This window comes from Thalia democratica, chromosome 1, assembly GCF_965202585.1.
Source record: "Thalia democratica chromosome 1, ktThaDemo2.hap1.1, whole genome shotgun sequence".
NCBI lineage: Eukaryota > Metazoa > Chordata > Thaliacea > Salpida > Salpidae > Thalia > Thalia democratica.
The window spans coordinates 81,058,399-81,081,728 of record NC_139165.1 but is presented as its reverse complement, the minus strand read 5'-3'; the positions used below and the strand labels follow the sequence as shown (position 1 = coordinate 81,081,728).

The 23,330-nt window shown below is 25.8% G+C and overlaps 1 protein-coding gene across 1 annotated transcript; it reads right to left on the bottom strand.

Moving 5' to 3' along the window:
- Nucleotides 1-321: 321 nt before the first annotated feature.
- LOC145840164 (gamma-aminobutyric acid receptor subunit beta-1-like) lies at nucleotides 322-15,892 on the bottom strand. Its single transcript, XM_082947319.1, has 12 exons — nucleotides 15,804-15,892; nucleotides 15,409-15,533; nucleotides 13,015-13,082; nucleotides 12,577-12,717; nucleotides 11,314-11,423; nucleotides 8,944-9,026; nucleotides 8,217-8,351; nucleotides 4,851-5,003; nucleotides 4,131-4,351; nucleotides 3,614-3,757; nucleotides 2,564-2,705; nucleotides 322-653 (listed from the first exon to the last, which is right to left on the bottom strand). The coding sequence occupies exons 1-12, from the start codon at nucleotides 15,890-15,892 to the stop codon at nucleotides 322-324; spliced, it is 1,743 nt and encodes a 580-aa protein (XP_082803445.1).
- Nucleotides 15,893-23,330: the final 7,438 nt, after the last annotated feature.

Sequence of the window (23,330 nt, the reverse complement as noted above, 5' to 3'; positions counted from 1 at the left end):
ACTTACTACAGCACGGAAGGCAACATAAGTTTTAACGGCACCAACTTTCATTGACCTATTATAATTTAAATACTGATATATACAATACATTAAGGTCTTAATTATAAAAATTATATCTATTATATAAAATATTTACCAGTTTACGTATTTATAATAAACAGTGACAAAAACTTGGCTAGTTAAAAGTTAAACTATACGATTGTTAGTTAGCTCTACTGACTTATCAGGTATAGTACTAACTTTGAGATTTATACTACTGTAACTACTTTCTCATAAACTGTTTTAGATTGTATTAGATACAAAATTAGAAGTGCAACAACATTATCTGCCTTTTAAACAAAAAAGGGTGCTTGCACATAGACCACTTGTCCACTTGTCCGTACAGGATTGACAGAAAAAGTGGTTGACATGACAGTCCAGACGGACCATTTCCATTCTGATCTTTAAATTGCCAAGACAAATGATGCACCTTTCTCCGACCATTGATTCGTCTGCGTAGAAATGTTTAAATCTGCTAATTCTTTGTGGTGACAGGCCTGTACTGACATAGTTTCCATAGCCTGTGTCATTCACAACTTGGTTCATTATTTGCACTACTTGCTGCATTTGTGGATTTGTTGCGGTTGTAGATTTGCTAATTGCTGCTGGACCTTCTGCAAATATCTATCGGTTTGTAGCCAAGCTTTGACAAGCTCTAGAGGTCGTTGATGTGGTGGGCCCTGATCAGGACTTTGTTGTTCTATTACGAGACATTTTAAATGCTAAATTTCATAAGTTGTAAAACTTTTAATTGTTTTGCACGTTATGCGCCAAAACTACGCATCTATCAGTCTATCGAATCAAACTGTGGTAAGTATTCTCTGCTGCGAAGAGTTGCCAAATTTTTATGAAAAAATTTGCTAAACATTTACTTTAGCGTAATTGACAAAGCAAGCTTTTACTATAGTTTGTAGGTAAAAATTGATTTCCGGAGTTTTGCTTTTAGAACCGCATTTGGCCGGACTGATCTATGGCTTTTATTATATATTTTTTCATACAGATAAATCACGTATTAATTTTCTTTAAACCATAGCTAATGGATATTTAAAATTATCTGTTTAAGTAAATTTAATATTAATAGTTACAAATGCAGACGAACTCCTTTACAATGTTGATTTGATCTTTTAACTAGTTTAAAACAGTTTAAAAAGACAATTCATAAAAAACCTGCCAGCAAATAATATAAAAAACAGCAAAATAAATTCTTAATCACTTTTAACCGAAACTTTACTTTTTTTACATAAATTTAAGAAGTTAAAGCTTCGTACAATTTTAATAACTTGTGTTTCACAAAGTAAATATACAATATTAACTATTGTGTTAATTTATTAAAAAAATCGGCTTGTTTAAATTTGTAAATAAAGAACTTGATTAAAATGAAAAGCTTAGATGTTATCGAGATGTAAAGTTAAAGTACTTGACTTTTTTTCTAAATCAAAAAAAGTTTAAAGGCAAACGAATAAAAATAGAAAACTAATGTATATTTATTGTTGTTATTGATTTATAAGTTTTATAGATATTAAAAAAAGTACTTAGTTACCTTAAATTATTGAGTTTGAATTTTTTATAAAAAAAAGGAATATGATTTATCCAACGTTTATTGACGCATTTTAATCGTATAAATTTATTTGATGTAGATTTGTTTAATAAAATTTTTAATTTAAGCTTTTGAGTAAAATATACATTTTATTTTTCTTAACTATAAGTACTTAAAAATTCTATAAATGACTCATAATACTTATTTTCGTACACAAAAATCATATACTTTATTTTAATTGAATTAAAGACGTTGTTTAAAAATATTTACTTTATAATAAATAAGAATTAGTTAAGTTATAAATAAGCTTTATTCTTAAAAACTACAGCAAACAAAATCACAAAGTTTCTTTGGGCTTCTAACTTTTCGTCTCACATATATTTCGCCAATACTCTTTTTTTCATAAATCTTTTCATAAATTTAGGTGTTTCTTATTCAGAAAAACTTGTAATACGTCCAGTAGTAGCAGTTGAACACAAAAAATGATAGCGGAAAGAGAAACCTGTAACAAATTATTTAAACAAAAAAAAAAGTAAAACTGTAGTTTCTACTGAAAGCTTTAATTTATAAATCCTTATTGATTTTAGCTTGTCTCAAAACTGAGTACATTAAAAAAGTGTTAGCCTATTACTTAAAGTAATGTATCTCAATGTAGAATCTTTTTTTTCTTAAAATATAGTTTATTGACTCGAAGATTGTTTATGGACATTAAATTATCAATTTTTCTGTCAAAACTAAGTATTAAAGTTTAAGCCCAATTTTCATAAAGTTTGAGAATTTATTGTTTAAGTAAATTGATAAATTACTACGTAAATACTATTTTATACAACAAAATTACAGTTTGATTTTAACTTTCATTAGCTAAATACTTCAAAATTCATAAAAAAAATAAATGTACAAAATTTAAGCTCTTACATTTTTTTTAGCCTATAAATCAAAAAAATGTAAAACTTATTTAACTTTATATTTAAACGAACCTCGAATAACGGTCGATCGACGCAATGTCAACAGTTTGGGCGATTTTGAACGACGATAGAAACTTCATGACTCTCCACTTGACAGTCTTCGGTTGCCTGTTGACTCCTGCTATTATTTCGCCTCCATTAAGCTTCGGTCTGCTTCGATCCGACTGTATAAACATATGCTGTTTTATCAGAAGTTGTAAACAATAAAAAAAAAACTTTTAAAGGACGGGTTTTAGATAAAGTATAAGTTTTAGGATACAGTAAGATTAATATTAATGTTTTTAAAGCTAAACATAAGAAGTAAGAGTGTGGTAGTAAGGAAATTGAGGTTAAAAAATAAAAAATGTTTCTAATATTTTGTCTTTATGTCTATTAGGTTAAGGATTAATTTTGTGAGTCAAATGTACACTTTATATGTTTAACAGATGGTAAAGCTTATATAATAATAATAAAAAAAAACTTAAGGTAACTAGATATTGATTGGAACGTAGGAATTTTTTTTAATATTTATGGTTTTTTTAATTATATTGCTTATGGTAATGGGTTGTGAAGTATTGATTACTTTTAACTGTTTTTTTTTTTGAATAAATAAAGTGTAGGTTTTGCAACCTAAAAACAAGAACAGTATTATAACTAGTCTAGAATATTATTTGAAATTTAAAATCTTTAGTTGTATTTAATTAAGTTAGCTAGTTACACAAAAAATACTTTTTTTAAATATTGTTAGTTTTTTCGAACAGTACTGTTTTCAAACTACTCATTAGCTTCTGATAAAAGATGTAAACACTTAACTATTTTCAAAATACTTATTAAATGTTACTCCATGCTATATTGACAATTACCTGTAAGCTTAGCTGTATACTTAATATTTCAAAGTATTTTCATTGATATCTACAGAGTTATTAAAGATTTTAACTAAAAAAATAAAGTAGTAAAAAAAATATTCCATAATGTTTTTTGATTTTTGTTAAAAAAAATGTTTGTAATAGATCATTGATAGCTTAAACGACCCGTTAGAAGTAAACTATCTGCTAAACATTTTGTAATTTCTTTTAAGAATAAAAGTCCCAACCTTCTTATTTCCGCTTCTCCGGTTGCCCCTCCTCTCACCTTCCCTCCAGCCGCTTCCTCCGTTCACCTCCTTGATCAGCACCTCCCCCTGCTCCTCCTCCCTGAACCTCGTCGTGTAGTTCTGCTTCTTCGCGTTTCGCTCGCTCTGAAAATTTTTGAACATTTGTTAAAGGTTTTGTAAAGTTTTATTTTGTCATGTTGAACTTAAATTTTTTTTTTACTACAGATGGTATAACGAAAAATATAAATGGAAGATACTGCCTGTTATCATTTTTTAATTAAGAATACAATTATTAAGTACGTATTTAAAGCATTAAAATTTACTAGAACAAATAGCTAAAAATAATCAAAACAGCAGTAATGAGTAAAAGTACTTCTAAAAAAATTATTTAGTCTCTTATGTTTAATTTAAACTTATTTTCCCATCTTTAAAATAGCTTTAGCATATATCTATTCTCAAAATAACTATATCCACCAATCTAGTTAAGGATCTGCTAAAAAATACAAAACATCCTCACTTTGATGACCAGCTTGAGTGACTTTATGAGCTTCTTCTCGGCGGCGCGGGCGATGTTCCTCTGGTGGAAGAAGTTGACGGCGGTGTACTCCACGAGGCCCATGAATATGAACACGAAGCAGATGATCAGGTACACGTCGATCGCCTTGATGTCGGGGATCTTGGGCAGGGACTGGCGCACGTTGGTGCTGATGGTGGTTATGGTGAGCACCGTGGTTATGCCTGTGAAAAATGAAAGTTTTTTTTTTTTGTATATTATCTTTATTTGCTTGCTCGAAAAAAATACTGAGTATAATATTGTGGTGGTGTTTTTTTGTGTACACCTTATTTTTTAAGTTATACGTGTCGTTTTGTAGTAAATTATACCTTTTACTCTGAAAGTAACAAAAAATTTTTATTTATTTTTAACGCATAATGAACAGTCACTGGTTTAACTATAAAATCTATAGTCTATCACTTAACAGTGCACTAAAGTTCACAAATTTATAAACCACTTAAACTGCCCACTTAAATCTCACCCTGATTTATTTATATCAAACAATTTCAACATGTTCAAACTTTACCCTTACTAAACAAAACACCAGATCTAAAAGATGAAAAAAAAAAGCTTTCTTTTAAAATACCTACCCGTTCAACTTTTTCCAGCTCAAGCAAAAAAAAAAAGTCAAAAACACAACTTAGCAAAAAACCTTTTAAATCAAAAAAAAGTACATAAACGAACCGAGAGCGATTCTGGCGGCGGTGGCTTGGAAGTCGATCCAGAAGGACACCCAGCTGAGTACTGTGATGAGGGCGCACGGAACGTACGTTTGCAGCAAGAAGAAACCCAAGTTCCGCTTCAGTGAAAACGACAGCGACACCCTGTGGTACGAACCTGTTTGAATTGATTAATTTTTAGTTGTTTATTTATGAATTATATATTTATAATTATACTTTTCATACAATAAAAAACTGAGGTTGCGACTATGGATTATTAAAACGATAATGAAGTTATGTGGTTTGTTATGAAGCAGTTAAATAAGTTTGTCACATTTGTCAGAATAAAAATAAGAACATTTGTTAAAGACACCCTTTGGTAAGAACTTGTTAAAATTGTATACATGTGTTAACTATGTTTGTTAGTTTTATTACAGCTGTTGCATGTTTGTTATATTTTTTGATAAATGCCTGTGAGCTTAATTTTGATTTATCAAGCAGCATATCTTTTAATTAAACGTGAAGTTTTTAAGTATAACTTTTTAGTATTATTAGTACTTTTACATTACCTTTTTGTAAGTTGGTATAGACTTTTTTACATACAGTGAAATTTTTGTCTTTTGTAACAATTTGACACTTAGTACAACTTATATTGAAATAAATACAAAATAAATATTTTAATTTTTTTATGAAAACTAAGTTTAAAAGTATAACTACATAAATGTTAGTTATATTTAAAACACTGTTGTTTATCAATATAGTAACTGTAGTACATTCATGTACTAATCATAAATATAGTTTAAAAACAGTACTATTTTAATATTTGCCCGCTTTATCATTCTAGTTTTAGTAAATGTTTAAGTACTTAATTGAAGTAAAAGCTTTTTGTTTTTACAGTAAGTCCGTAAAACATTTTATTATGTTACTAAATTTGTAAAAAAAAATGTTGAAAAATTAATTACTTTATAACAAACTAAAGCATAGAATCATTTTGAACTACTTGAATATTGATTTTTTTTTGAAGTTGAAAAACAACAATGTTCAAAAACAAACTTACGATACATTTTAAACATATATAAATAAAAGTAAGTAGTATCAGATCTTTGTATTACTACAATAGCTAGCAAGAGTGTTAAAACGGAGAATATACATTTATTTTCAAAAACGGTTTTATACTACTATGTTTGTTATAAAAGATAAAAAGGTTTAGCATATTATTTTAATTCAAGAAAGTAAGCTTGTACACAACAGATTTGCTCTATGCCAAACAAATCGCGTGATTTAAAACAAAATATTGTTTAGATAGTATTAACTTTCTATTCCAAGTACAAACATGCTCGTATTAATAGTGAACAAATTTTGTTTAGTAATAAATAAATTTCTTTTTAAATAAAATTAAGTTTTAAAGATATATATCAAGATGTAAGTAAAAGAAGACTTTGCGTAATTTTTATAAGGAATTATTTTAAAAATTAACCTAAAGTAGAAGTGTAAAGATAAGGCATTCTTACTTTAAATTGGAATAAAACTAGAGAAGAACTACTGAGTAGCTTCATACCCGAGAGACTTTATTTGTTTTGATGGTTGATAATTATAAAATCAATAAAATTTGAGAAAAAAAATTTTTTTGTAGCTATATAAAGTAATTTTAAGAGGTGAAAATATTATTTCAATGAATAATTCACTTCAAAAGTGCAAGCATTAAATTTATTTCTTGTGATATTTCCACTAATGGAATACTAGTTATATAAAATGATTAAAAAGCGCTAAAGTAAAATCTATGGTGGTTTTATAGTCGAATAACCATATCAAATAATTTTATAAAGGATTAAAAGTTTAAATAAAAGTCAATAAGTACATTATAGTTTTCAATTAGATTTCCTATATTAGACTTTTAAATTTAGATGCATTTTTTTAATTCTAATTGATTACATCCAAACTTAACTCTGTAGTTAAATACTTTAACAGTGTTTTATTACAGTCGATAAAGTATTATAAATAAGTTGTTGTAAATTAAATTTTACGTAAATTAAGGTATACGTAAATTAGTCATTTGACGTTAGAGTTGAAAGATAGTTTTTAAAAGCTCAATAATTTATTGATTATTTTTAAACTACCAACCATGTCAACAAAGATTCATGTACATTAATTAAAGTGACGTTAATGTACTTCCTTTAGCAATTTATTATTTTATGTATTATTTTTGTTGTTGATAAATGCTTGTACTTTGCAAAAAAATAATGCTTCATGAAATTTTTATTTTGTAATTATAAATTTATTATAAAAAGGCTTAAGTCAAAAAAAGTACAATACCATCTAGATATTATGTTGTTATTACTGTCAATTTAAATTAAATAAAGTAAAGTAATTGTTAAATTTGTTTTCAGAGATTACAACATAAATTTTCTTTTTTTTACTAAATTATAACTTTGTTTTCAGCATTTTGAAATTTTTATGGTTAAATAAAAGGCTTTGCTTTTTACAAGCTAAAGTTTTTATACAACAAGTTGAGTAAGAAACTAAACTTTGCTAAAAATAATCTTATGTCAAATATACACAAGAAAAATCATTTACAACCATCTATAGTTACTTTTAATTAAAAAAAAGATTTAAACTACTTATATAAATTTCTAAGGTTATCAGTACATTTACGTTATATTTCATCTAGTATCAGTTTAAATAAGTATAGTTTAAGAAGATAATGGTCAACAATAGTTTGATTTAGACTTGTGAACAAATGACCTGAAAATTATTATTCAAAGTAAATAATGAAACGTTTAAGCGCATTTTACGCAGTTAACCAGGCGTGACGCTTGATGAAGTTGTAGAAGCTGCGAAGGAGTTTTATTGTCAGCTGTAGTGATACTGGTCAACTTTGATCGGCTATTTTTTGTTAGTTAAATAAACTTGAATTTTTTTTAATTACACAAAAGTATTATTTATTATAATTTTGGGTAAAGCGGGTTAGAAGTAAGGGTTTAGTTTTAAGGATTTTAGAAAAATTAGTTGTAGTTAGAGATTTAAATTTTTGTTGTGTACTACTGCTATAATATTGTTCTCGCTCACAGAAATATAGTTATATAAAAAAATCCGAACAGCAGCTGACCAGCAACTATAACAACCCTAGTAAATTAAACTTATTATAATTTAGATTAATATATACTATACAGTTATGTAGAGACTGAAAAACGACTGATTACACTATTGTGTATTCAAGATAACTTTTACTATGATGCCTCGTCGCTGCCAGTTAACCTAGAAACCTCCAGATTTAACAGCAGTAATAATAGTCTTAAGTATCAGTACGACGATCCTGTAAAACTCACCCATCCCTAAACCGTTGCAACTAAAGCTAGTAGCAACACCACCAAGAATGTCAATTAAAACGCACCCGTAGCGAACTTTATGTATCGGATGAGCAGGTTGTGGTCGACCACTGTGAACTGCGGAAACTTCAGGGTATCCACCCCCGTGACCGAGGCGACTTCGTCGATGTCGAATTGGATGTCGTCGGTAGTGTACCCGTCTGTTGCATAGTTGCCATGGTTTAGTTTTTGTGAAAAATTCTATTAATATCTTGTTTCACGTTATATCGACAAGCGTCTAGTCTTAGAGGCAAGGGTGCTATATTACCCCTAAGTTTTAATAAGATTTGTCTATAGCTTCTATAATTTAATTAAAGTTCCTTTTATTAAATCACAAAATTAAATAAATGACACCTTTTTGTCAAACTTAGTGATGCATAATTAATATCAAATCGTTAGATTTAATCAGACTATATATCCGATAAAATAACTTATATCACTTTTTAATGTAAGTGTTGTGCTTATTTTTGTTTAAACTTGTCTAAAAAGTTTATAAATCAATTTAAAAACCAAGTATATATTGTGCCTAGTTAAAGCAACATAGTAGATGTACAGAACTTATTTTTATAATACGCATTTAAACACTTTAGTTAAAATATACATAAGAATTTACAATAGGAATAATTTTTCTAATTGCTCATTTAATAAAATCTTAATTTTTTAAATTTTTAATTTCAATGATCTAAACAAAATTAAAAAAAAATTCTCTAAAATTAATAAATTTTTTTTTGTTACTGAAGTAATTTAACTTACAGCTTTCAATTTCAAGGCTACAATTTTGGGTGTCCATTGGGTACCTTTTTAAATTCATTTGGCAAGCCAGATCGGTTGTAACTCTGTTTGTTTAATAATATTCATTATTATAAGTATCCCTTTGAGTTAGATAGAAATGACACACTTAATCGTTTTTTAAATGAATTATTATCTTAGCATGCTTTGTTTATTATGTGTGATAAACGTGTTTAGTGTTTTAGTTTTCTGTTAAGAAGATAAAAAACACAAGCTTATTTGATTTTACAAGTACGGCTCTGAATTACTTTTTGAAATAAAAAAGTATCTTAACGATTAAAAATTTTTATTTGATATTATATTTTAGGATCTTAAAGTCGATTAATAAGTGCTTTTCTATTGTATAAATAAGTACTTTTAATGTTTTTATTATCTATTTAAAGACCTTCGCTTTACAATAATAACAAGTCAGGTAACACGCTTTCTTCAGTAAACAGTTTAAATTGTGTGAACTGTTTTTAACAACTGAACTGGTTTATCAAATATGTTTATACTGCAGCACAAATTTTTCAGCTTAAGCATATTTTTGAGTACTTAAATAAAAATCATACTTATATCATATGTTACAATATATAGAAGTAACGTTTAAAAAAAAGTTTATAAGCAACGCAAGCTTTATTAATCATTCTAAAACCGTTTCAAGCATTAGTTTAACTTGGCGATTCAACTACTTGATGCAAATTTTTAAATGTCCACTCAAACTAATGTAACTTTGAGATTCGAATCGAGTAGTGAGTGGTTGCTTAGCAATTAAAACTCGTTGCTTAGTAGCAGGTCAAGCAAAGCTGATGCGTAGCGTAGTATTCTCGTTTTGGACAAAATTTATCGATTTTTATCATACAACTAGATCTGCTTTCGGTTGTTTTACTAATACTTGTTACTATTTCATTAGAATTTAACCATATTTAAAGTGACGGTTTAACAGATGACCAATAACATATTTTAATCAAACTAATTTTTATTATTTTTATGTTGTAGATGTTTTTTTTAAGAATATCTTTAAAAACTTTAAAAAAGCATTTGTTTTTATGTAATTTTTTGTTGGAAAACAATTATTTACTAAGTCATAACAAAGTTTATTCTAAGTAAGTTAACTAATCTACTGTTTTTATGCTCGTTAAACTTAAAAAATGTTAATTTGTTGAAGAAAACTTTAAAACAATTTTAACTTTGTTAAGCATAACGATTTGAAAATTCATTTAAAAATATTTTGATTTATAAAATCAATTTTGTTATACAAATAAATGCTACTAAGATCAAACTTTTAACTTTATTGGCAAAAAGAAATTGCAGTATTCCTCATAAAACAAAGTTATATTTAATATGCAATGTAAAATAATACTAAAAAGCGTAAGTAACTACAAGTAAAACAGATTTTTATTTGCTTTGTCAAATTCAATTACTGTTTTGTAAGTCTGTTACTTACCTCAAGTTCAATAATGTTTTACATGTTTACATAATGTAAAATCTTGTTTAAATGTTTTCAGAATTATTTCACGTTTTTAAACTTAAATTTAAAAGTTGTACTTTTTTTATAACTTTTTTTTAAATTTCAGTTTTTACTTTTTTGAGTTAGGTGAACTTCCATATTAATAGAACATTATGATAATTTTAAAATAACTTTAAAAAATATGTTAATGTTATATGTTTTGGTTTTAACAAATATGTTAATAATTAATTGACAACAACCTTCTATAACTTAATAGCAATATTACGAAAACTATAACTTTAAGATAAGTTTTCATTTTAATGCGCTTTAAATAAACTAATTATTAGGTTCTACATTTCATTCTCTACCACATGAAGTTTAATTTATTAATAAAAATGTATTGATGCAAACTACTATTGATTAATTGGACAATATAAAAGAGAAAAAAGGGAAAGTATTCAAAGTTAAAAAAAATTATTACCTTACGTTTCAAAAAGTTTACAGTTAAAAGAATTATTGTTATATTTTGATAGTGTATTACAAACTAATACCTATTTGATATAAATAACAAAGGGAATACAAGCTACTAACTAACTAATGTTAACAAAAAGAAAATTAATAAGTATAGAAATACATATTTTTGCTTATATTAATGGAAAAAGTTTTGATATATGCTAATAAATTGCTTAAATATCTTGATTGTATCACTTAGCATACTTAGCACTGAATTATTGTATCAAAAAACAACCATTGGAAAAATTTTACTTATAAAGGAAATTTTTTATAGATAATTATACGTTTCTTAAAGCAATAGTTGTTTTTTAGTTTACTTTAATATACTTTAAACATTTAATACAAAATCAAATTCTATATGGATACGTATTTTAATGCAAATTAAAACTGACCGCATTCCGTAGAAGATGGTACCATCATCCCTCATAATGAGCCTTCTGTTTTTCTTGGTGACAGTGTGAATGTAAGATTTCTTATCATTCAGAAAATAGGTGTCAGGCACCTGCGGTTTTTAAATTGTTTGAGTTTACAAACTTTATTGACGCATGTATTCTAATTTCAGTACAGATTAAAATGCATATTTAAGTTTTTAAAGTAAGAGACATTTTTAATTAACTTTTAAAACAGTTAACGATAAATAACCTTCTTTTAAAGAGTTTTTTATTTTATTTTTTATACATTAACTTTTTTTAAATGAAAAATAAATGTGAAAATAAGTTTATTAGTGTCATAACATCATAACGTTAGAAAAATATTTTTGTTCAAAATAACTCCAAATAATAGGTTTTAGGCACAAATTATCCAATATACACCTTATATTTTGAAACAACATCGAAATACTTAAGCAAACAATCAGTAAAATTTAGAGTTAAAAAAACAATTACGGTAGTCAAATTAAAAAAAAAACATCATACTTTATAAAGTAATTGTTTATAACTATATCTGTCACATTAATAACACTTTAAGATAGTTTAAGTTTGTTTCTTAATAATTTTTAAAACTGATAGAACAGTTATTAATATTATATAAAATATTGTTACTAAAAAATATGTTTAACAAGTGAAATTCTTCGAAACAATTTAGAGTTTTAGAACAAAAAATAAAAAGCAAAACGTTTAATTTACTTAATTTTTATTAATTATTATAAAAGTTCAACTAATACTTTTTTAAATTTAGTTACTGGAACACTCATATTTGTTAAAAAGAAAAAATAAAGTGCTTCAATTAATAAAAAACCTTTAGGTTAACAATTTTTAAGCCACTTAGATACAGTTTAACGTCTTGTCCAAGACAGTTATAATAAACTATAAACTAATCAAAATGTTTTTAAACATATATTAGTATTAAAATTATTATTAAATTTAATAAAGAAACATAACTAGGATTATTAGAAAAAATTGCTTAGTTTTATAAGGCTTATTGTACTCCGGCAACACTTAAAACATAATATATTAAGATACCAGTTAAGAACAGTTTTAATTCTTACAGATCTTTTTTATAACAAAAGTACAAAATATTATTTGATTAAACCAAAATTCGTTAACAACTAAAAATGTTTCATTGAGATAACGTTAAACTTATTTTTTATGACTAAACCAATTAAAAGAGCTACTTCAAATAGTTGAACTATTAAAATACTAATGTTATCAACTTACCCATATTTGGTTGATAGTTCTACCGTCCAATGTAACATTCGTGTTGTCGTTTCCGTACTTATCTTTACCGATCTTTCCTTTACCTATCACCAATCTGTCATCTTTCCAAGATTGTTGCAAGTCAAATGTCAAAGTGTAGTCCTAGAATTATAATTGAAAAAGTTTTTTTGTAGGTAACTTTAGCAGTATAACTTTTATAGAATTTATTTTAAATTTAATTATTTTATATTGTCAGCTTAATAAATTTAAAGCTACTTAAATAATAAAACATTTATTTTTTTTTTTCTTACTTTTTAAGAAACAAAATAGTAAACAAAGTTTTTTAAAACACAAAATGCTTTTTTCGAAACAAAATCATGAATTATTTGTGACGGAAATACGAAACTATTTTGATAAATTAAAACTTGACGTGTTTTCATTCGACTAAACAAATCTCACCATGTCAACCTCAGATACCCTGTCAATTGAAATCACCCTGATTCTGACACCAACTATCACTGGTTCGCCTATAAACACAAGCTTTTTTTGAAATAAAGTTTTCCAGGAATTTAATCAGAATTAAAGCAAAAACAATACGGTTAGTTTATATATATATATTTATTTATATATATTAAATTGAAATATATAAATTTTAAACAAATATTCTAACCACAAAAATAGTTCAGATGCTTTTATGATTTTGTTCGTTATGTTATATACTTTAAAAAATTATAAAAATTTATTTTCTACTTCAAGTACTTAAAGAATATAAAACTATAAAAATGACTGTGAGCAAATTTTGTTTTAAAACTTCAGTCTGCATCGAAAGTACAAATTTAAGTTGCAGACGTAACAAAACCGCAAAAGCCGAGTTCAGCCAAATGCCTTCATTAAAAAGCAACTTGGCAGAATAAAAACACATCTTGGATGAAAAAAAACACTTTTCACTTTTTTATATAGCTTTTTATTTTTTACACAGTGTTAGAAGGTCGCGGCTGAGGTGAATCAATTCGCAAAATCGATAAGAGTTATGACATTAAAGTAAAGGAAAAAGTTTGGAATGTGATTTCAAAGTGTAAATTTGCTGACTTTCTCGGCTGCGCAAAGGTGGAGTCACGAATCGATTTTACAATATTTGAGCGTGTAACTTGGAATAAAGCGGGTTGCGCGCTTAAAGTGCTTCGACGAATGTTTTCTGCGGTTTGCAAACTTGTTTAAACTTTTTCAGCAGATAATATAACGCGTGTCGTGACCTTTTGTTCTTTTGCCTTCAAATGAGGCTTTGCATGCGTGCAAATGTACTTAAATTTGTTTCCATACCAAAAAGAAACAAATGCTGAAAAACTTTTCACGACAATACCGTATATAAACGCATTAAAACAAATCTATTTACGTGTTTATTTTTTGCATAAAAAAAGTTTAACCCTAAAGCTTTTTTACACAGAAGTTATGAACAGTTTAAAGTTTAAAAAAGATGAGCTCTATTTGAATTTAAAAAAAATTATCTAAATTCAAAAAAGAGGCAAAGTCTTTTTTAAAAGTTTTTTTCGCGACTGCACCGTTTATAAACGCATTAAAATATATCTGTTTATTTATTTTGTTGTGTATATTTTTACACAAAACTATTAAAAGTTTTCTCAAAAAGCCATTGTCAACATTTTTCAGTGTAAAAATTTAAATTAATCAATTTCATGAAAAAACGTCTTTTACTTATTATGATTTTAACCTCTAGTTTCTCATGTACATGCGAACTAAAACAATCATTACCAACACCTTTGAAAAAAAAACTAAAACACATGATAAAGCATGAAGCAACAAAGGCCATAAATCACCAACTCAAAAGGAAAAACATAAAAGGTACAATGAAAAAACTTTTTGGCGCACAGAAGTCGTTATGGAGACAGGTCATTAAAGCGATAATTAATTCATGCGCGATGTTTCAATTCGATGCAAAAATGTATCTATTATTCACAATGGCGCATGCAGAGTCGATATAATGCAGCAGTTCTCCGTTCAAGTCGGCGTTCGGACAGCTTAAAACTTTTCGGTCACACAAAAAAGTTTAGCCTTGATGAGAATTATTGACATTAAATCGCTATTCGATTGGATGTTAATCGGGTAAAGTGAAGTATTTTTACCGGCCATCGAGTAGTGGTGGTTTATAACGTAAAGACGAAAGAATGGTTTTTATAGAGTTATAGATAACAAATATTTATTTCTGTTAAATAGTATGATGTTGCACAGTATTCATTTTATTCATTTTATAAAAAAAAATCAATAACTTTGCTTTAATTTTTTTTATTTTATACCTGAAATGATTTGTAGCTATATAAAGAAAAAGTTATGCCTGAGTGTTTGGCTAATTTGTATGTTTATTAGAGCTTCATCTTTTATTTCAGTTTAAAACCGAATTGTTCAACTGTTACACATCGAGTTAATCCAACATGTACACAGCCGCTTTTGAATTATTAATAACATTTTCAGCTTTTTAATTTTTTTATGGCTGAAAGTCTTTAATAACATTCTTACAAAAACTTTAAACTTTTCAAAAAGTACCAAAAGTTTTTCTTGGAGGCTTAATAATTGAATAATCAAACTCTTTATTACCAACTGGTTTAATTTAAAAGATTAAAGCATAATCAGGCATTTACGCCTGGTTAGAAAATAACAAATAATGATAAAGAAACATAAAAAAAATAGATTTCGATGAAAAAAAAACTGTTTAGGTTTTGTGAACTAAAAAGAGTAAAAAAAAAAACAATTGCAGTCCTGTACAACTTGTTATTTCCAAACACTGCTTGTAAGTTGTTAAAAAAAACAATTTCACTTTTTTAAAATACAAACAGCCGTCACCTCCGAAGTTCGGCCTCAGCCGGATGTCGTAGCCGACGTCGTCCAGCAAGCAGTCCAGTTTCTCCTTGAGCGGGGTGGACGGGTGGTTCTTGTCGTCGTTCAAGCTCGTGACGTCACCTTCGAACCTGAGGTTGAAACAACAATATTATTTTTAGATATTTTTTTTTAATTTGAATGATATAAGACCAGAAAAAAAAACTGTTTTTGAAAATATAAGTGACAAAGATCAGAAAAAAAGTGTTATAGTTTTTTGAAAGAAGGTTATTTTTGAATATTGTATTTCCTGAAGTAACAGCTGTAAAAAAAAACATACACTAGTTGATAAGTGTTGAAGCTTGATATTCTGTTAAAAGCTTATAAAAACTTTTAAGTTAACAGATGAAATGAAAACTAACGTTAGTGAAGCAACGTATTGGAATGATAAATACACAAGAAACGAGCATCGATTTATTGACAAAAACCACGTTGAAGTGTCCCTTTTCATTGTTGTTACTCAAAAAGTTAAGAATACAGCTACAATTAATAAAAAGAAAACTCTTATACATGTTACTCTAATAGAACTAGTATCTACTCTATTAAAGAAAATAAAATAAACACAATGTTTAACAGAGTACAAAAATATTAATATTTTATTATTTAGATTTTATTATTTATATTTTATTATTTAAACTTTAATATAGTTTAAAAAAAAAGCATGAATTTTTTTTTGGAAAAAACTGTTAAATAAAAATTAAAATAAACCTTAAAATGCTACAGTTACTCAAAAGAGTTTATACTTTATAGTCAGTATATTTTATTTTTATTCAAAAACCAGATTAGTTTCATAAAAAAATATTGAGATAAAATTTAAAATAAATTTCTTATGAATACATTATGTTAAGTCTTAGACAGTCTATTTTATTAAAATATTGTTAGTAAAAACTCACTTCTATATTTTGAACAAAAAATGTCTTAACACTAAGTGAGGCATAAATTGTTATTTTCAAACACTGTTTTCAAATTAGCTTGCAAAAAACTAAGATTAAGTACGTGCAAAACTATGTTCAGTTATTACAGCATGCAAATGTTTTTTAAACATGTTTAACAAATAACTTTAAAACTAAAAAGCCAGACTAAACGTGAAAAATTGCTGGAAGCTGTTCTGCAATTTTTCCAACCTGCAAAGAAAAGTTATTCAAAAAGAAACTTTTCGTGTTTGCATGCGCGGTGGCAAGAGTGTGAAGTATCTTGTTAATATGACTATTACGTCACAATGTGACCTTTCTTCGTTCTCTTCTTCTGTTCAGGTTCTGATTAAAACGGGTATGTTATTTAAATATTTTAATTATTCTGACGGTGTGCGCATATTATGTATTTAATTATATATTTATTTGTTTAAAGTCTTAAGTTTTAATGGTTTATTTGATTAACTTAAGATAATAAGATTTACACTAGTCAAATATCTTTACTAACTTCCAATAAAACATAATGAGTTGAAAAATTGAATTATAACAGTACTAGTTAAAAATTCATTCTTTTATATAAATTAAAAAAAAAAGCTAATGTCGCCTAAATTCTTTAGTTTGTTTTACGTTGTTATATATCTAATTAAAACTTATAATTACTGGCTTCGAATTTTTGCATAGATTGTTTTCTAGATAAAAAGTATTTATTTAAAACCAAAAAAAATACTTAGCTATCGTCAAACTTTAATGTGTTTATACTTAAGAAAATACTAAAATCTTAATCAAGACTTAAACTCTAAACAAAATAATCTGAACATGCAATTTAGAGCTTATTATAGTTTAATTCTTTGACAATGCCATAAGAGTTAAACAAACATTGTAACAGTTTGATTTCATTTTAAGGGTTTTAAATTAAAACCTAAAAAAAGTTACATCCCTTTTAACTAAAAGAAATTAAAGTTATAAAGCAATTTATTATTTGGTAGTTGGTATTTATGTACACATAAATCATAAGAAAAAGAAAAGATAACACAAACAGTTTAAAAACTGTACTAAGTTTAGGATTTAAGCTAATGATAACACTTTTATTTAATGATAATGAAAACTATAAAATATTCAACATAAACAAACTACGTGTATATACTTTTTCAAACTATTACGACATTAAACGAACGAAAAAAAGTTTAACTTTTTTGCATTATTGTTTAACTTAGAGATTAACTTTATTTCATATGAAGTTAAATTAAACTACAGTTCATTTCCTATTCTGCAACAAAAACCAAACGAAAGATCTTGATAAAAACTTGCGGCTAACCTTCTTCCGTTTACTTTAAATGCTGTTAATTAGTAAGTTACAATAAATATATCTATGTAAAACTCGAGGTAAATACATTGTATACCTTTACCTACAAAGAAACTTAAAAACAAACTTAACAGTAGCAACTTAAGGTATTGCAAAACTAACTGTAACAACATAAGTCCTCCATAAAAGTTTATTTCCGCTTAACTAGCCCTTTAAAACAAATTAGCTGTCAAAGTGAGGAAACTTTCACAGGAAAACGAAAAAAAGCGAAATACATTTCAAAGCTTCTTTTGGAAAGATTACATTAAACTTTTATGCCTGCAACTTTTTTCTACTTTTTGCCTTTGTTTTGACTGCACACCACGTGATATTCTAAAAGCAATACTAAAACCAACATTTAATAATTTATTGAGTTATATAATGCCAACGCTTGAGTGGTGTTTTAGTGTTTAACAAAAGTTTCTTTTTCGATTAATGCATACATATTACTGAAGTTAACAAATATGGCACATTTTTTTTTGCTGGTAAAATTTTGCATAATAATTTTTGGATATAAAAAAACTACCTCTAGAACAAAAACTGACGCTTTCTTAAGGTAACTACAAGTATAATACATGTAGTGAACTTCAAGTTATTTAGTTTTATACGAGGCCACAACAAAAGCATTAAAAAAAAAAAACATCTACCTTATAAAAAAACAATAAGCGAAAATAAATCTAAATTTACTGTACTTAAAACTCTTTTTAAAAAGGGAATCGAAGCAGGTTTGTTTAGCAAATAAGAAAGAAAAAAAAGAAAAAAATAATAGAAGAAAAAAAAAAGTGCACGAAAATCCGTTTACTGGAAACAAAGCGGCTATCACTGCATTTGTGTCAATTTACTTGTGAATTATTAAAAATAATCTGCATTTTTTCATCCTAAATGGCCTCTATTTAACATTTTCATTCAGCTGACCTCCATTAAAAGCTAAAACTAAAATCGTCGGTCTTTTATGACGTCACAAGAAAATCAAACGGTTTCGTGACGTAAAGTTGAAATGAACTTGACAATATGTGACGTAGTGGTTTTTGTTTAAAAATTTTGAACTTTATTAATTTTTCATTTAGGTTAATCTAATAACGCAAAATGAAAGTAAAATCAAAACTGAATTTTTAAAATGATAAAGTTTCTTTAGCTTAAATAATACTTAAAGGTTTAGAAAAAAAATTCAACTTTAAAATCTATTTTTAATTCAGAAGAACAAACAACCCTTAAAGTTTTTCGACTTTCATACTTTAATATGGTTTTAAAAATATAACAACTGTACTTTGTATTTTTAATTGAAGTAATGTAGTGTAATATGTTTTTTGTTAATCTTATTACAATTGTTTGTTCCCGAACCTAATAAAGCTTTAATTATTTTCTTTTCTTTTTTAAATCAAAATATGAAGCACTTAAATGACAGTTTTCTTTTTGTAGACAATGTTTTTTTGTTAACATTTAAAGTAATTATTTAGTTTTAGAACCGAAGCTTAGAACCTACTTTAATTTATAGTCAATAAACTTGAAAAATTTGTTAAAAACCAGTTCAGCAAATTAATCAGATTTATAAGCATAAGTATTCAGATCAACTTTTTTTTCTGTTAATAGTGTAGAGTGATTAAACCTATAGCTTAGGATTTGTTACGAGAAGTTTAGAAAGCATTAAAACTTGTATAGTAAAGTCTAGTATATGATAAAGTAACAGTAAAAGGGTTTATGCAATGACCTCTTTTTTTGATTAATGACATATAAATCAAGTAATATAAATTATTCAGTAAGTTTTACACTTATAAAGATACTTTCTTAGTACCTGAATTATTAAGTGTAAAATTTCATGAACTTTTTTAATCTACAAAGATGCTTTCAAGTTTTAATTTAACTGATTTTTATGTAAACGGTTTAAGCAAAAAAAAAATTTCTTTTAGCTAAAAATCAAAAATAATAATTTAGTCTCTATTTTATCTCTGCAAGTTTTTGAAGTTATAAACCTAAGCTTATTTAATTTGGTAACCAAGAACTCTAATTGTCTAAAAAAGTTGTAGCGAAAAGCAAAAAATTTGAACAGTAATAAAATTATATAATGATTGATAAAAAATGTTAGGTAATAAACATTGCATAATTTCATTATTATCGTATTGACAAATTATAGATTGGTATTTAATAAAACTTGCCAAACGGATTTCTGTTTCAGTAAAACCAGCTGATCTAATATTTTTCTTACTAAAAGTACTAACAAAATGTTTTTTGAACCATAGTTTCTTCGAGCTTAATAAGTTAACAATAGTCATAATTTTAAAGATTTTAATAACAATATAAACTATATAAGCGTCTAAAAAAATGTATGATGTTTCTTAACCACTTTAATTAAAGCTACCTGTTAAATAGATAAAGCTAAGTTTAGTTATATTTCCAATGTTTATTTATTTGCTGCTTAATACAAAATAATAGAATAAAGTTTGCTAATTCAAGCGCCATTCTAATGCAGATCAATTAAAACTTCAAAGTTTGTTTACAAATCAAACTCTAATCATCGATTTAACTTCAATAGTATTTTTAAAACGGTAAAGTTGTGCAAACAAAAAACTGCCAAATTTGAGTTTAATGGATCAACTATAAACTAAAGCATATAATATTACACTGACCTTAGATATACATCTTTTTTTTATACATATCAAAATAAAGTCGGTAGATGAAACTTAATAATAAAATTTATGTATATTTCGTAATTTCTTTGTGTAAATGATAGGATAACTTTTTAACCGTTACGCTGTAAAGAGTTGCTAAACAGTTTTTACACTTTTTAAAGTATTGTATTTTCTAGTTAAATTTATACAATTTGAGAAACATCTTTCATAATGTATAATGTTGTATGCATAAAACTACATAATTATTTAGACGTAAAGTCGAAAAACTCACATTCAGATAAGTATTTCAAACTTTCTTTATTGTTGAAATTAGAGTTTTTAAACATATGCTAAATAATTTTTTATTTTCTTTTAACTAGATATTTTTATTTTAATCTTATATGTACTAGAAATATAAAAAGATTAATGCTCTCTACTACTTTTTTCTTAATAAAAACTTACAATTTCTATAACAAACTAAAAAAAATAAACTTAGTTATCTTAAAAGTTAAAACAAATGATAAAACGAATTTAAATGCAGTATTTAAGTACAAACTATTTTTAAAGTTACAGGGTTTATAAGAAATCAACTGAAAAACACAGAAAATACTTTAAAACAGCGGTTCGAAACTTTAAACGTTATAAATAACATAAGTTCAAATGTGTATGAAATGACTGAAATATCTTGTTTTTAAACAACGTGGACTTAAAATATCTTACTTAATGTCACAAGAAACTATAGTGTTACGCAAACTTTCATATTACTTTTTTTAAAACTATTATCGAACTTGATAAGTGCAATTTGAAAACAAATAAATAGTTAACAAATACTTTTTAACAACTAATATTTGTAAATAATGATTTCTATTAATTATACTCATACAGCTTTCCTTATAAACTTCAGTACAAAATTTTAAATAAAAAATAATATTATATGTAATAATAAAGAGACCTCAACTACTAGAAAAGAAATAATGAATTATATCTTTTCAAGACTTTAATTATAAACCAAGTTTCGTTCAAAGACCTAGTTATTGCTTAAAAAATCTAAAAAGATATGTAACAGTCATGGAAAATAGCATTTAAACAGTTAAATAAAACCAAATTTTTACTTAAAATCAAAACAAATTAAATTTTAATATTAAGATTGAACTTATGGTAAAGTTTCAATTCTAGTTAAGTTTCAAATTCAATTAAAATTTAATCCTTATATTAAAACTTAATTTGTTTTGATTTTAAGTAAGAACTTTGAGTAAAAGTTCCTTTTTATTTTAATGTTTAAATGCTATTTTCAATGACTGTTACATATCTTTTTAGATTTATTAAGCACTGTAGAGGTCTTCGACCGAAACTTAGTTCGAAAAATAAAGTTTTGAATGAATAAATTTCAAAAAATAATATGACAGTTTTTAAAAATTTAAATCTCTGTAATGAAATTACGTTTTGTTTCAATTTAAAGTAAAATAACTTTTGTTACTGACTTTAACTACTACTTCAAATAAAATTGTGTACATAAAACTCACCAGTTGTTAAACTTTTCTTAACCATTTTAATTATAAAACATTTGCATAAACGTTCAGAAAAAGAAGCTGACAGTCTTTAATTTTTGTTATTTCTGCAACATAAACTTAATTTTGTTTTAAGTTGAAGCACAACATGTTTGAACACGGCGCAATACAATTTTATTTACTGTCGAACTGAACTAAGAATTCTAAATTTAATTTTCCGAAATTAAATATAAATTTGTTTCTCAATTTCATGTTACGGTTGTCTATAAAGCATTATTTACTTTATTTAGAAACAAATTAAAAGTTCAACAAACAGAATTGTTGTATAATAGACAAATTTGCTGATATTTTAAATTCTATTTTAGAAAATATTAAGTCAGTATCAAAAGTCGTCACAACTAGCTTAATTTTATATAAATATAAACAGTTTAATTACTAATGCTTTTTTTAAATGTTTACTAATGTAATTTCGAAGTTAAATTGAATATTCTTTAAGCTTTCTTTTGCTTGTTTGAACATTTTACTATCACTATGTGTTAATAAAAAAAGTATCTTAGAGAAAAATACATTTTTTACATAACTTTATTACAACAGTCTTTACTTTAAAAACACTTTATAAAGCTTACTTATTTTTGTAATATACCTACTCATTTCATTAATTAATGTTAAGCTTAACAAGTTCAGCATTTTAAAGTTAAAATAGTAAGTTTCGTTTACTTTTGCCACAAACTAATCATGAAAACTAATGTATTATATAATATTTTGTTGTTTTAAAATATAGCGTTTTAAAATTATTCTGAAGCGATCTTTAACACTGTAAATAATTTGTTTATACTAGAAATCAAACACTTAAAGTGTTTTATATATCCTGTAAAAGTATAATTTGATGTTTAAATAACACTGTGAAATTATTTCCTGATAAAGCTAGTGAGTCTGCATACAACTTTAAATATTTAAAAGCTCACAATGATGAATTGCACCACCTTAAAGTAACATTCTGTGGTTTGTTTTAAAAGAATTTTTAAAGTTGATTAAAGCAAAAAGGAAATAGCATTTTTGGCATTAAAGTTTTTGTTGAACAGATGGATTACTTAAGTTTTAAATTATTTTAGAGCGTGCAAATTAAATTTAGCAATTTATCTAAAATTTTAATTTTTTAAATCATCAAGTAAAGATAAAGATTTGTTCTTCAGTGTAATTAACTTCTAAAGACATTTATATATTTGTGATTTTTTCTAGCCTAAAGAAATATTACTTTTAAATTTTTACACTTATGTTTATTACCAAAGTATATAACGAGATTAAAATAACATAAAAACATTTTATATTCAACTTAATAAAAATAAACACAACTTTTGTAGATAAATTTCTACAAAAAGAAACTTTTTAGCACAAAACATTTTAGCATTTTTATGAATTTATTCAAAAATTTCTATTTTAATGACCACTTTTTTGATATATTTGGTAATACTTTGACTAAAAATTCTCTATTAACTTTGATTATTCATTAATAATGTTTTAC

Excerpts from the sequence above, each read along its gene's own strand:
- LOC145840164 (XM_082947319.1), bottom strand. The coding sequence starts at position 15,892 with ATGAAAAGGGACACTTCAACGTGGTTTTTGTCAATAAATCGATGCTCG. Across the intron at positions 11,424-12,576 it reads GAACTATCAACCAAATATGG|GTGCCTGACACCTATTTTCT; the intron begins GTAAGTTGATAA and ends TAAAAACCGCAG. Across the intron at positions 2,706-3,613 it reads GGAGAAGCGGAAATAAGAAG|TCGGATCGAAGCAGACCGAA; the intron begins GTTGGGACTTTT and ends ATGTTTATACAG.